The following is a 15,432-nucleotide window of genomic DNA, read 5'->3' as shown; positions in this document are numbered from 1 at the left end:
TTTTTTGGTTGAAAATGAACTCTTAAAATGTATATTTGGCCCTTGCTGGTGTGGCTCAGTTGGTTGAGCATCATCCTGTGCACTGAAGGGTTGCTGGTTCCATTCCCAGTCAAAAACATGTTCCCAGGTTTTGGGCTCAATCCCCTGTGGGATGGGGGGGGGGGTGTAGGAGGTAGCCTATTGATGTTTCTCTCTCTCTTTCCCTCTCCCTTCCTTTCTAAAAATCAATAGTAAAAAAAGAAGTATAGCCCTGGGCGGTTTGGCTCAGCGGTTAGAGCGTCAGCCTGTGGTCCAGAAAGACCCAGGTTCAGTTCCCGCTGAGGGTGTGTACCTCGGTTGCGGTTTGTCCCTGGCCCTGGTTGGGTCATGGGAGAGGCAGCCACTCGATGTGTCCCTTTAACGTTGATGTTCCTCTCTTTCTCTCTCTTCCTCTCTCTCCCTCCCACTCTATCTGAACAAAAAATGGAAAAATGTCCTCGGGTGAGGATAAAAAAAAAAAAAAGAAGTACATTTGCAGTAGGCAATGTTTTCTGAAATTTAACTTCTTGGGTTTTTTTTCAGTGTTAAAACTTAAGTATATTTTATTTTAGTTATTATTATTGGTTTTTAATCCTCACCCAAGGATATTTTTATATTTTTATTTTTATCCTCACCTGAGGACATTTTTCCATTTTTTGTTCAGATAGAGTGGGAGAGAGAGAGAGAGAGAGAGAAACATTGACACGAAAGGGACACATCGAGTGGCTGCCTCCCGCACGTGCAACCAAACCAGAGCCGGGGACAAACTGCAACCGAGGCACATGCCCTTAGTGGGAACTGAACCGTGGTCTCTCTGGACCACAGACCAATGCTCTAACCGCTGAGCAAAACTGGCCAGGGCTATTTTTTTTTTCTTTATTGGTTTTAGAGAGAGAGGAAGGGAGAGGGAGAGAGAGAAACATCGATGAGAGAGAACATTGATTGGCCTCCTCCTGCATGCCTCCCACCAGGGATTTGACCCACAACCTGGGCATATGCCCTGATCAGGAATCAAATTAATGACCTCTTGGGGCATGGATCGACACTCAACCCCTGAGCCACACTGGCCGGGTTCCACTGATTTTTTTTTTCCAATCCTCATCCAAGGACATTTTTGCATTTATCTTTAGATAGAGTGGGAAGGACAGAGGGGGGAGAGAGAGAGAGAAACATTGATGTGAGAGAGACACATCGAGTGGTTGCCACCCACATGACCCCAACCGCGACTGGGGACAAACTGCAACCAAGGTACATGCTCTTAGTGGGAACCGATCCTGGGTCTCTGGTCTGCAGGCCGGCACTCTAACCAGTGAGCCAAACCAGCCAGGGCTCCATTGATTTTTTAAGAGAGAGAGCAGAAGGGAGAAAGGGAGGGACAGGAAAGGAGGGAGAAAGAGAGAACCATCCATGTGAGACACATCGATTGGTTGCCTCCCACACCACCCTGCCCAGGGCCAGGGATGGGACCTGCAACTGAGGTTTGTGCCCTTGACTGAGAATCAAACCCATGACCCTTTGGTCCTTGGGTCAGTACTCTAACCACTTAGCAAGACTGTCCAGGGCTTAAGTACTTTTTTTTTTTTTTATCCTCACCTGAGGACATTTTTCGATATTTTGTTCAGATAGAGTGGGAAGGAGGGAGAGAGAGAGAGAGAGAGAGAAACATCGACATGAAAGGGACACATCGAGTGGTCGCCACCCACACAACCCAATCAGGGCCGGGGACAAACTGCAACCGAGGTACGTGCCCTTAGCAGGAACCGAACCCGGGTCTCTCCAGATCGCAAGCCAACGCTCTAACCGCTGAGCCAAACCGGCCAGGGCTTAAGTACATTTTAAAATGCAACAATTTCTATGCAGCTGTAAGAAAAAAAGATCTCTTATCCTTTGAGAGGACATGGAGGGACCTGGAGAGTATTATGCTAAGTGAAATAAACCAGTCAGGGAAAGACAAGTACCACAGGATCTCACTTATTTGTGGAACATAATGAACAAAATAAGCTGTCAACCAAAAGAGATCCAGAATCATGGAAGTAGGGAACAGACTGACAAATTCAGAGAGATGGGGGTGGGAGGGGAGGGAAGAGATAAACCAAGGAACTATATGCATATATGCACAACCAATCAACAGGGACACTAGGCTGGGAAGGCAAGAGGGGGCTGGGAGTGGGAAGGAGGGGGTCAATGGGGAAAAAAGGAGGGCATCTGTAGTACTTTCAACAACAACAACAATAAATAAATAAATAAAATGCAATAATTTTTAAGTGGCTCTTTTTTGAAATATATACAAAGCCAAACTGCTGCTGCTGCTTTTTTTTTTTTTTTTTTTATCCTCACCTGAGGATATTTTTTGTACAGATAGAGTGGGAGGGAGAGAGAGGAAGGGAGAGAGAGAGAAACATCGACGTGAAGGGACACATCGAGTGGCTGCCATCCGCACGACCAACCAGGGCCAGGGACAAACTGCAACCGAAGTACGCGCCCTTAGCGGGAACTGAACCCGGGTCTCTCCGGACCGCAGGCCGGTGTTCTAACTGCTGAACCAAACCGGCCAGGGCTTTTTTTTTTTTTTTCTTTTCTTTTTTTTTTTTAATTCTCACATGGGGATAGTTTTTTCCATTGATTTTTTTTTTTTTTCAAGAGAGTGTGATGTGGGGTGGAGAGAAACATTGATGTGAGAGAGACAAGATGATCTGTTGCCTCCCCCACACGCCCCAACAGGCTAGGGAATGTGCCTGATACCCAGGTATGTGCCCTTGACTGGGAATCGAACCTATGACTCTAGTGCAAGGACTGATGCTCTAACCACTGAGCCACATCATCCAGGGCCAAACTGCTTATTTTAAAATCCAATCTAAGAAGGGAATTTAATTTTATGTCATTGTTTCTACTTAAATCAAGTTATACTATAGCATTTAAGGGGGACAATGCCTCTTTTGAACATTTTTCCTTTTAACTGTTAGTTTATAGCCTGTAGTTCTATGAAAAAAACAAGAAAGAGAAATTCCATTATGTTACTTATATTCAGCGGAAGCCAATAACTAGAAATATGAAAAGGCAGGTATTAAAAACTAGTTGTATGCCCTGGCCGGTTTGGCTCAGCGGTTGGAGCATTGGCCTGCAGACCAGAGAGTCCGGGTTCAGTTCCTGCTAGGGGCACATACCAAAAGAAACAAACAAACTAGTTGTATATGTGTATAAACAATTTCTAGATAGTGTAGTATATAAGGAAATGGTGGAAAGGGTGAAAATAGGATAGGAATTAGGAAATGATAATTTATAGTAATTCGGTACAATTTTATCATCTTTCAATTAAAGTCAAGAGTTTTGTTATTCACAGTGAAGCATTTTGTTATTCAAAGGTATTGTTTTTATGTTGTCACCAATGTATCAAAAACAGTTAACACTATTTTAAGATTATTTTGTTTTTTATTTCAGCACACCCAAAGGCTTTGGAGAATTTTACTCTTGAAAATATTCTTTCCCATATTTATTATTTTCGTTGTCATGACTACACAGAGCTACTGGCACAAGTTTATCTACTTTCAGACTTCCTTTTGGAACACTCTAAGGTATGGCTCAAAGTACTGAAATATAATTAAGTATTTTATGAGGTGTTTGATTAAGCAATTCAGAAATTTTCTTTATTCCTTGGCCTACAGTTTATTTATGTTTATATTTATTTAGCATGTACATATTAATGTTATGCCCAAAGTAAGAAATTGAAATAATATAAAAAGAGGTTCCATCTCCACTAAAGGTGGAATAACTCCTATCAAACAAATTGTAGAGGGATAAAATGAAAAATAACAATTCTCTTCTGCTGCTGCTTCCTAGTACCTCTCCCCAAAGTTGACCACTATTAATAGTTCTTGTGTGTCTTATCAAAAAAGTTTTAAAAATTTGCCCTGGCCGGTTTGGCTCAGCGGTGAGTGTCGGCCTGTGGACCAGAGAGTCTCAGGTTCAGTTCCCGCTAGGGGCACATACCACACACAAAAAAAAAATTAAAAAAAAATTTTTTTCCTTTATTGATTAGACAGAGGAAGTGAGAGAGAGGGAGAGATAGAAACATCGATGATGAGAGAACATGGATTGGCTGCCTCCTGCTCGCCCCCAGCTGGGTATTGGGCCCACAATCTGGGCATGTATCCTGACTAGGAATTGAACCGGCACCCTCTTGGTACATGGGTTGACGTTCAACCACTGAGCCACACCGGCCAGACAAAAATTTTTTATACATATTTTAATATCTAGCTCCCCATTTTTAACATATGTTCATGGAATTATACTGTTAAATTGTTCTGCTCCTTCTGTTTTGGCTTAGCATTTTGCATGTCTTTCTATATCATTACATACAGATAGACCTTATTCTTTTTTCAGTTACATATTTCATCTTAAGAAGGTACTTTTTGCTGTTGAGAATGTAAAATGGTATAGTTGCTGTAGAAAACAGTATGGCAGTTCCTAAAATAAATGAAAATAGACTTTAAAAAATTTTTTTTTCTTTATTGATTTTTGAGAGAGAGGAAGGGAGAGGGAGAGAGAGATAGAAACATCAATGAGAGAGAACATCGATTGGCTGCTCCTGCATGCCGCCCACTGAGGATTGGGCCCACAACCTTGGCGTGTGCCCGACCGGGAATCAAACCAGCAGCCTTTTAGTTCACTGGATGACACCCTATCAACTGAGCCACACAGGTCAGGGCCACAGTTGGTAACTTTTTACTTTCAGCTTTTATGAGTTAAATGACAATCTTCGTTTTATCTTACTCACTCTGTAATTTATTGGCTTTCTATCTTCAGTATACTCTCCCTTTTGAGAAACCAAGGATATTCACCATAGCATATCTAAGAACTTCCATCCTAAACTTGGGGAAAGCTATCAGTGTGAATAGTTACCACTTAGAAGACAGTCCAGATCTTTGTAATTTAGCCACTTTCAGTAAAATCTGGATTGTGGAGAGGAAAAACAGGCAGTTCCCAATTTTTGTCCTTTGGAGGATAGGCTATACAGGTCTTCTGACATGAGCAGAGAGGTCTTTGGATGCCCTGGGTATTTGGGGCTCCCTGCAAATATCCTGGTGTCAAAACCTATAATTAGCCCTGACTAGTGTGCTCAGTGGTTAGAGTGTCAGCCCATGGACTGAAGGGTTATGGGTTCAATTTCTGGTCAAGGGCTTGTGCCTGGGCTGCAGGTTCTATCCCTGGCCCCCAAGGCGCATGTAGGAGGGAGCTGATCAATGTGTCTCTCACATAGATGTTTCTTTCTCTCTCTGTCTGTCCCTCCTTCGCTTTCATTTTCTCTAAAAATCAATGGAAAAAATATCCTCACGTGAAGATTAACAACAAAAACCCCTATAATTATATGGAGTTTTCCTATGGAATATTTTTCTGATGATTTGAGCTAATTATTATACCTAGTTAAATCATTAGTTTTCTATTAGAATAGTATTTTCTCAATTTTTGTGTAGTTCACAATATAATGGGTATAGACACATTTTTTTTTCTTTATTGATTTCAGAGAAAGAGAGAGAGGAAAGGAGAGGGGGAGAGAGAGAGAAACATCCATGAGAGAGAACATCGATTGACCTATTCCCATATGCCCCCCACTGGGGATTGGGCCCACAACCTGGGTGTGTGCCCTGACTGGGAATCGAGCTGGCGACCTCTTGGTGCATGGGTCAATGCTCAAGCACTGAGCCACACCAGCCAGGCGACACAACACATTTTAAAGGTCAATGTGATTTTGACATTTTCCCTATAACTTTATTAAAAGTTTAGACAATCAGCTAAACAAATCAAGTCCTCATCTGTAGCTGATTTATTTGCTGATTTCGACATAGAAAATCCTTTCATGGGAGATTTCAAGCTACCAATGTGATGTCACTAAACATAGAGTAGAGAGGAAACAATATACTGTAGCACATCACTTTGTAGTAGTTCCACTATTAAGATAAAATAGGGCCCTGGCCGGTTTGGCTCAGCGGTTAGAGCGTCAGCCTGCGGTCCTGAGAGACCCGGGTTCGGTTCCCGCTAAGGGCACGTACCTCGGTTGCAGTTTGTCCCTGGCCCTGGTTGGGTTGTGCGAGTGGCCCTTTCACATCGATGTTTCTCTCTCTCTCTGTTCCTCTCTCTCCCTCCCACTCTACCTGAACAAAAAATGGAAAAATGTCCTCGGGTGAGGATAAAAAAAAAAAAAAAAAAGATAAAATAGGTACTCCTTGGCTGGTTTGGCTCAGTGGTAGAGCATCGGCCCATGGACCAATGAGTTGTGGGTTCGATTCCGGCTAAGGGCATGTACCTCAGTTGCGGTTTGTTCCCGGCCCTGGTTGGGGTCATGTGGGAGGCAGTCGATGTGTCCCTCTCACATTGATGTTTCTCTGTCTCTCCCTTTCCCTCCCACTCTATCTGAAGATAAATAGAAAAATATCCTCGGGTGAGGGTAAAAAAAAAAGGTAAAATAGGTGCAAATAATCTTAAGAGCATAGATAATAGTAAAATATAAAATAATTAAAAAGAAATGAATTTTCAGTATTTATTTTTATATTTTACTTTATCCATATACTAATATGATTTATTTACTCATAAAATTATATAGTTTTTTTTACTTTTAATGGCTGTATTTAATGATTAATTTGCAAAGTTTCTGAAAATTTAGCACTTGACTCAGCAGCTTGTAGGATTTGGCTTTAGTTCATCATTATACCTTCCTGATATAATGTCCTTCCATTCCCTCTCACTACTTTTTTCTGACCCTTAAACATGCCAAACTTATTTGTGTCTTAGGTCCTTTGCCCTTCCTACTCCTTATACGTAGATTGTCTTTTTCTCCTAGAGGCTCTTATCCAGGACTCAGTTTTGTTGCCTGACTTCTCATTGATGCTTTCCCTCACATCTAGTTTAAGTTAGCCTCCCAATACCTACTTATTCTTAGTCATTTTCACCCAGTTATAGTGTCTTCCTAGCTGCTGTCATTATCAGAAATTATTTTATTTATATATGTCTTTGCATGTTAATTGTCTCTTACTCTACTAGAACATAATCTCCAAGAGAGCAGGAACCTTATCTCTTGTTCCTCAATACCTGTAACAGTGACTAGCATACAGTAGGTGTGAATAAATATTTACTGAATGAATGAATGGTCTAAATAAAAGATATAAAAATGGCTTATACATTGCTTCACAAAAGCCTCTTTAGCCTAATCCTTCTTAGAAAGAAAAAAATATCTTGTAGTTTTTCTTTGTTTACTCTAAGTTCACTGTAGGAGCCATTATTTGGATTGTATTAGAAATGAAACTGTCATGAAAATGTTTATCATCTATAAGTAAACCTTCAAGACAAACCTGCCTCATGCAGAATTCTGTATTATAACAGATTCTGTTAGTTGCCCTGTAGTATATTTGAAACTAAGGGGAGCCTGGCTGGTGTGGCTCAGTGGTTGAGTGTCAACCTATACACCAAGAAGTCGCTGGGTTTGCGATTCCTAGTCAGGGCACATGCCTGGGTTGCGGCACTTGATGCCCTGTAGGGGGCATGCAGGAGGCAGTCAATCGATGTTGATGTTTCTCTTCCTCATAGATGTTTCTATTTCTCACTCCCTCTCCCTCTAAAAAATCAATAAAAAACATACAAAAAAAAAATTAAGGGGAAAATGTTTACCATTAAGTTTTTGAAGAAGGTATTAAATTTAATACTTGAAGAGTTTTTTTTTAAACATAAAAGAAATCCTGAAGGTAAAAGTGATGTATTTAACTGATAAATTTAAGACTTTAAAAAGTGCTTTTTGTCAGTAAAATACCTCTGTAAAGACTATATATAGTGGTAACTGATAAGAAAATTGTAAATGCTTCTTTTTCTTTTCGCTGAATTACTTTTTTAAGCAGATAAATGATCAAACAAGATTACTTTTTAATTTTTAGTGATTAGTGCAGAAACATTGGATGAATTGCCTTGGCGGGTGGCTCAGTTGGTTGGAGCAGCATCCTGTCCACCAAAAAGGTTGTGGGTTCAATTCCCAGTCGGGGCACATACCTAGGTTGTGGGTTAAAACCCCAGGGGCGAGTATGGGATGCAAACAAACAATCGATGTATCTCTCTCTCTCTCCCCGCTCCTTCCTCTCTCTAAAATTAGTAAACAGTAAATTGCCCAGCTGGTGTGGCTCATTGGATTGAGCATGGTCCTGTGCACCAGGAGGTCACCAGTTCAATTCCTGGTCAGGGCATATGCCTAGGTTTTAGGCTTGATCTCCTAATGGGGGGTGTGTAGGAATCAGCAAATCAATGTTTCTCTCTCATCAATGTTTCTATTTCTCTTCCTCTCCCCCTAAAAAATCAATAAATACATATTTAAAAAATAAATAAAATCAATAAACATATCCTTGGGTAAGGATTTTTTTTAATTAATTTATTTTTGTTACAGATGTTTCTCCTTTTTTTCCCATTGACACCCTCCTCCCCATTCCCCCCACCCTGTCTCCAGCTTTGTTGTCCATGTCCATTGCTTATGTGTACATGCATATAAGTTCTGTGGTTTATCTCTCCCCTACATCCCCTCTTCTGAGGGTTGTCAGTCTGTACCCTACTTCCATGGGGTAAGGATTTTTTTAAAACACTGGATAATTTTCCTTCACATTCTCCCTCGGTGCCCCCCTCTCCCTAGGCCAAAAAAAAAAGAGAAAGAAAAGCATTGGATGAATAAATACATAAATACCCAAAATAAAACCTTTGTAGAGTTGGAAATAGAACACTAGATATTAAGATTTTTTAATGCAATGTACTGTGCCTTTTATATCAATTTTATTTTATTTATTTTTTTTCTTCAATCCTCACCCAAGGATATTTTTCTATTTATCTTTAGATAGAATGGGATGGAGGGAGGGAGAGAGAGAGAGAAACATCAATGTGAGCGAGACACATCGAGTGGCTGCCTCCCACACGACCCCGACCAGGGCCAGGGCCACACTGCAATCGAGGTATGTGCCCTTGGCTGGAATCAAATCTGTGACTCATTGATCCATGGGCTGATGCTCTAACTGCTGAGCAAAACTGGCCAGGGCTATTTATTTTAAATATGTTTGTTTTGCTTTGGAGAGAGAAGAAGGGAGAAAGAGATAAAAAGATCGATGTGAGAGAGAAACACCGATGGGCTGCCTCCTGCCCGCCCCCCACTGGGGATTGGGCCCACAACCTGGGCATGTGCCCTGACCAGGAATTGAACTGGTGACCTCTTGGTGCATGGGTCGATGCTCAGCCACTGAGCCACACTGGCCGGGCTTCAGTTCTATTTTTAATACCAAACCTAATATTATCTCTTCTTTATTTAGGTTCGATTAGTGATAGTGGATGGTATTGCTTTTCCTTTTCGTCATGACTTTGATGACTTATCCCTTCGAACTCGATTATTAAATGGCCTAGCCCAGCAAATGATCAGCCTTGCAAATAATCACAGATTAGCTGTAAGTATAATGATTAAGAGAATTTTATTATAGTTAATAAGATTGTATCAAATATTAATGTCTAGAAATAGGAGAATAGAATTTGCCTGACTAAAAGGAAATAATATAGACACAGTTTTTTGTTTTTTTTTTAATAGCAGATAGTTTATTAATAAGTACATGGTTTCAGTGGCAATAATAACTTCACTTAAACAGGAGACAATAATCAAACCAAAAGAATAAATACTGGCTAATCATCAGAAAATCTGTGGCCATTAGGGCTATCAGGTAGAAATCCAAAATCACTCAGAGGACACATCTTAAAGAATATATATCCTCTTATTAGTCCATAAGAAATAAGTCCATAGTACCTGGAATCTGTAGAATTCTGTAGATCATCACCTTCTAACCAAACATGACCCATTGGCACCATAGGTCTGTTCTACAATACATTCAATTTTAGGGTAGTTGCAGGGCTTCCAAAAAAAAAGCATCTAACACATGTCTCAGCATATATGGGTGATCCATGGTTTCAGGATTCCTCTAGCCCTAAAGAACCCTAGACACAGGTTTTTTAAAAAAATTTTTTTCTTTATTGATTTTTAGAGAGAGAGGGAAATGGAGAGGGAGAGAGAGATAGAAACATCAATGAGAGAGAACATCAATTAGTCGCCTCCAGCATGCCTTGGCCCACAACCTGAGCATGCGCCCTGACTAGGAATGAACCGGCAACTTCTTGGTGCATGGGTTGGCATTCAACCAGTGAGCCACACTGGCCAGGCTAGACATAGTTTTAAATGTAGTTTTGTTTTTTTTGTTTTAAAAATATGTTTTTATTGATTTTTGTAGAGAGAGAGAGTAAGGGAGAGAGAGATAGGAACATCTATGTGAGAGAGAAACATCAATTGGCTGCCTCCTGTACTCCTCTCACCGGGAATCGAACCCAAAACCTGGTCATGTGCCCTGACTAGGAATCGAACTGGGACCTCTCAGACCATGGGACAACGCTCAATCCTCTGAGCCACATCGGCTGGGCGTAGTTTTGTTTTGATTTGGTTACTATAAAAAATTAATTCCAGCCAAAAGTGTTGTGTATCAGTTTTCCTGGAAAATAATAAGGATAATCAAGATACCATATTTTGAAGATGGACTTTGATAAAGAAATGCCACCTTTGATGATTGCAGTGTTTTCTTTGTCTAAACATACTTGATATGTTTTAGATAAGCTCTTACAACATTTCCATTTTTCTTTTAATTTGAGCCTTTGATTATTACATCATGTATAATCACAGACTCAGATAGGAAAATTACATAGTGTAAACAGCCAAAGTGTTTGGAGGTGAAGTTAACTTTTCTAGATTTGAAATGTGAGGAGAGGTAAAGATAAGTTCAAAAGTGAAGAGATAAAAAGGAGTGAGGCAAAAACTTTTTTTTAACTTTCTTTTTGCCAGCACTTCCCACTCCAGCCCTATCCCACCACTGACAAAAATATACACAGTTGTCTGTGAGGGAAATGGGCGGTCACACTGCTTAACTTGATTTTCTTCTCTTTACTCTGAGTCCTTAGCATAAATCTATAATACATCATAAATTAAAGAATTCCTCAATAAAATAATTTCAGAACATACATTTTTTTTTTGAGCTATTAGATTTTTTTTTGCCATGTACTGAAAAGCATAGTGTCCTGTCTGAATTATTTCTTTCCATTAATTTGTAATTTTATGCATTGTTAATATCAACGAAGAGCCTCCAGTAGGGGGCACTCAAGACTAATGGGTTGCATAGTTTCTTAGGTTTTTGTTTTTAACAGAAATAGCTTTATCTTTTCTGATTTAAAAAAAAAAAGGTAATGCAAATAATATGGAATACCATGCAGTGTTTTAAGGAGATTAATGTAAATATATGCATACTAACATGAAACAAGATATATCCAGATATATCATTAAGTGAAAATTTTCAAGTTGCATGACAATATATTTAGTGGCTACCACTTTTTTAAAATTATAAATATATTTTTATTTATTTTTTAGAGAGAGAAGAAGGGAGAGAGAGATAGAAACATCGATGTGAGAGAGAAACATTGATAGGCTGCCTCCTGCACACCCCCTACTTGGGATGAATCCCACAACCCAGGCATGTGCCCTGACCTGGAATCAAACCAGGATCTCAGTCTCTGGGACGACGCTCAATCCACTGAGCCACACCGACCATGCAAGTGGCTCCCACTTTTGAGAGAAAATAAAAATTATATGTGAGCATTTATATTTCTTTCTATGAAGAAAAATATTGAGAGGACCAAAACCTTAACAGTGGTTACTTCTAGAGAGAGGATTTCATGGGATTGAGGGCATACTTTCTTCTCTTACTTTATAAATTTCTTTTAGCTTGATTTTTAATTTTCTAAGTAGCAGATATAGAAGCATATATGAACTTTGATAAATATATTTTACAATTTTAATTTAGGTGTTTGCTGTAAAAAACAATTATAAGCTATCAAAATGTAGAAAGTAAGCAATTATATTATTTATTGCTTGAAGATTATTGTTGAATTTGGTGTACATATTTTTCTAAACTTTATGCATACATAAACATTTTTAAAATTTTATTTTATTTATTTATTTTTAATCCTCACATGAGGCTATTTCTCCTTTTATTTTCAGACAGTGGGAGGGAGGGAGCGAGAGAGCAAGAGAGAAACAGCAATGTGAGAGAGACACATCTATTGGTTGCCTCCCACATGACCCCAACCTGGGCCAGGGACCGAACTGCAACCGAGGTACGTGCCCTTGACCAGAATTGAACCAGCGACTCTTTGGTCCAAGAGCTTACGCTCTAACCACTGATAAAGTGGCCAGGGCCATAAACATGTTTTTAAAGTAAGATCTCGTTATGTGTGCTATTATGCAAAGCAGTATTTTGTTCACTTAATATATTGTGAACATCTTTCCATATACACTACTGTACAAGTCTACCTTACCTTAATTACATAATATTTTGCTGTATGATTGCAGTTTTTTATCTTATTTTCCTTATTGATTTTAGAGAGGAAGGGAGAAGGAGAGAGAGATAGAAACATTGATGAGAGAGAACATTGATTGACCACCTCCTGCATGCCCCACCCTGGGGATTGGGTCCACAATCTGGACATGTGTACTGACCAGGAGCTGAACCGGTGATCTCTTGGTGCATGGGTCGACTGCTCAACCACTGAGCCACACCGGTGGGGCCCAACTTTGAGTCTTTTTTTTTTTTTTTTCCTCACCCGAGGACATTTTTCCATTTTTTGCACAGATAGTGGGAGGGAGAGAGAGAGGAAGAGAGCGGGAGAGAGAAACATCGACGCGAAAGTGACACATCGAGTGGCTGCCACCCGCACGACCAACCAGGGCCGGGGACAAACTGCAACTGAGGTACGCGCCCTTAGCGGGAACCGAACCCGGGTCTCTCCGGACCGCAGGCCGACGCTCTAACCGCTGAGCCAAACTGGCCAGGGCCCAACTTTGAGTCTTTTAAATCTTTGCCATACTGATGTGGAATCTTTTTAGAGATGCATGTATTTGATTGTTAGCTGAAGTGCTTATTTGACAGTTTTATTAAGTTGTAATTAGCATACCATAAAATTCACCCTTTTAAAGTATACAATTCAGTGGTTTTAGTATATTCAGCATTGTGCAAGCATCACTACTATGTGATTTTGGAACATTTCTATCATCCCCAAAAGAAATCCCTTGCCCCCATTAGCTCCCCATTGCACCCTCCCTTTAGCTTCTAACAACCACTAGTCTGTTTTTTGTCTTTATGTATTTGTCTTTTCTGGATATTTTCTTTCTTTTAAAGTATGTTTTTATTGATTTTTTGGAGAGAAAGGAAGGGAAAGGGAGAGAGGGAGAAACATTGATGTGAGAGAGAAACATCCATAGGCTGCCTCCTGCTCACCCCCTACTGGAGATCGAGCCTGCAACCTGGGCATGTGCACCAACCAGAAATTGAACCAGGACCTCAGTCCATGGGATGACACTCAATCTACTGAGCCACACCAGCTGGGCATTTCTGGATATTTTCTTTTCTTTCCTTTTCTTTTTAAACTTCCTTTTATTTTATTGATTTTAGACAGAGAGGAAGGGAGAAGGAGAGAGAGATAGAAACATTGATGAGAGAGAACATTATTTGGCTGCTTCCTGCATGCCCCCCACTAGGGATTGGGCCCACAACCTGAGCATGTGCCCTGACCGGGAATCGAACCAGTGACCTCTTAGTGCATGGGTCAATGCTTAACCACTGAGCCACAACGGCCGGATTTCTGGATATTTTCTATAAGTAGAATCATACAGTATGTGGTCTTTTATGTCTGGCTTCCTGCATTTAGCATAATGTTTTAAGTTCATCCATGTTGTAGCATGTATCAATATCCTTCTTGTGACTGAATACTTTTGTATTTTCTTTATGTACCACATTTTGTTTATCTGTTCATCAATTGAAGGACATTTTGGTAGCAAAAGTATTTTTAAAGCAATGAAGTTAATTTCTTTTTTTAAAACATTTTTTTTCTTGATTGATTTTTAGAGAGAGGAAGGGAGAGGGAGAGAGAGATAGAAACACTGATGAGAGAGAACATCGCCTCCTACATGTTCCCCACTGGGGATTGGGCCTAAAACCTGGGCATGTTACCTGACCTGGAATCGAATTGGCAATCTCTTGGTGCATGGGTGGACGCTTAACCACTGAGCTTCGCCGGCTGGACACAATGAAGTTAATTTCAAAATGATTATTACTTCATTATTTTAAATTAAGAGCTTGGAGTAATTACCCAATAATTTTCATATGGATTCTGGTAAACCCAGCATTTTTACAGACGTAGTGTAATTATTTTATAAATAGTTACTAACAATGCAAATTCTAATTTTGGGATGTTTAACATCTGGTAAGCAGTATGTCTATTCACATTTTCCTGAAGATAATATATTAGATTAACTACTCCCTAAACCTGTCTAATAGAACTTTCTGCAAAGATGAAAATGCTCAGTTTAATATAGTACTTCTATGGCTATTAAGCACTTGAAATATGGCTAGTCCAATGAGAAACTGAATTTCTAGTTTTTGTGTTTTTTTAATATGTTTTTATTGGTTTCAGAGAGAGGAAGGGAGAGAAAGAGAGAGAGAGAAACATCGATGATGAGGGAAACATTGATTGGTATGCCTCCTGCATACCCCCTACTGGGGATGGACCCCAAAACTTAGGCATGTGCCCTGACTGGGAATGGAACAGGGGACCTCCTGGTGCATAGGTTGATGCGCAACCCCTGAGCCACACCAGCTGGGCCTGAATTTCTACTTTTATAATTTAATTTTTTAAAATTCTCACCTGAGGATATTTTTCCATTGATTTTCAGATAGAGTGATAGAAAGGAAAGGAGGGAAAGAGGTGGGGAGAGAGAGAAACATCAATGAGAGAGAGACATCAATTGGCTGCCTCCCACAGCGCCCCGATCAGGGCCAGGGACCGAACTGCAATTGAGATTCATACCCTTGACCGGAATCGAACTCTCGACTCTTTCATCCATGGGCCAACACTCTAACCACTGAGAAAACCAGCCAGGGCTATAATTTAATTTTAAAAAGCTATTTGTGGCTAATGGCTGCAGAATTGGATAGTGCATGTCTAACAAAAAAGTGTTGGTATAAGTAATTAATCTCAGTTGTTAGAGCTTAAACACTTGATAGTATGTACAGTAAATTATATTATTCAGCATGTTGGGGATGCCAATTAGTCATATATTTCTGCTAATTACCAATTTTAATTCCTGTGTTTGTTCTAAGATTCCTGGCCTGAAACACATGGGGAAGCCAACTATGGCACTTAAAGGGAGAACTAGTAGAAAGTCATGTCATCCTTGACTAACTGAGATCTAGGTGGATCACAGATTTCTCCTTTGTAGATAACCAAAAATTTTAGGGTGTTATCACTGCAGTAGCAATAGCC

At 40.0% G+C, this 15,432-nt stretch overlaps 1 protein-coding gene across 2 annotated transcripts in view; it reads left to right on the top strand.

Moving 5' to 3' along the window:
* Positions 1-15,432, top strand: part of RAD51C (RAD51 paralog C) — a 35,125-nt gene that overhangs the window by 8,675 nt on the left and 11,018 nt on the right. Inside the window, exons 4-5 of one of the 2 annotated variants that reach the window (XM_036268751.1) lie at positions 3,457-3,590; positions 9,342-9,473. In XM_036268751.1, coding sequence (XP_036124644.1) covers positions 3,457-3,590; positions 9,342-9,473 — 266 coding nt within the window. The remainder of the gene's footprint in view (positions 1-3,456; positions 3,591-9,341; positions 9,474-15,432) is intronic. The other variant, XM_036268752.1, reaches the window with a different exon arrangement.

Source organism: Molossus molossus, unplaced genomic scaffold (genome assembly GCF_014108415.1).
Source record: "Molossus molossus isolate mMolMol1 unplaced genomic scaffold, mMolMol1.p scaffold_m16_p_19, whole genome shotgun sequence".
NCBI classification, from domain to species: domain Eukaryota; kingdom Metazoa; phylum Chordata; class Mammalia; order Chiroptera; family Molossidae; genus Molossus; species Molossus molossus.
The sequence above is the reverse complement of the archived record's forward strand: the minus strand, read 5'-3'. Positions and strand labels throughout refer to the sequence as shown.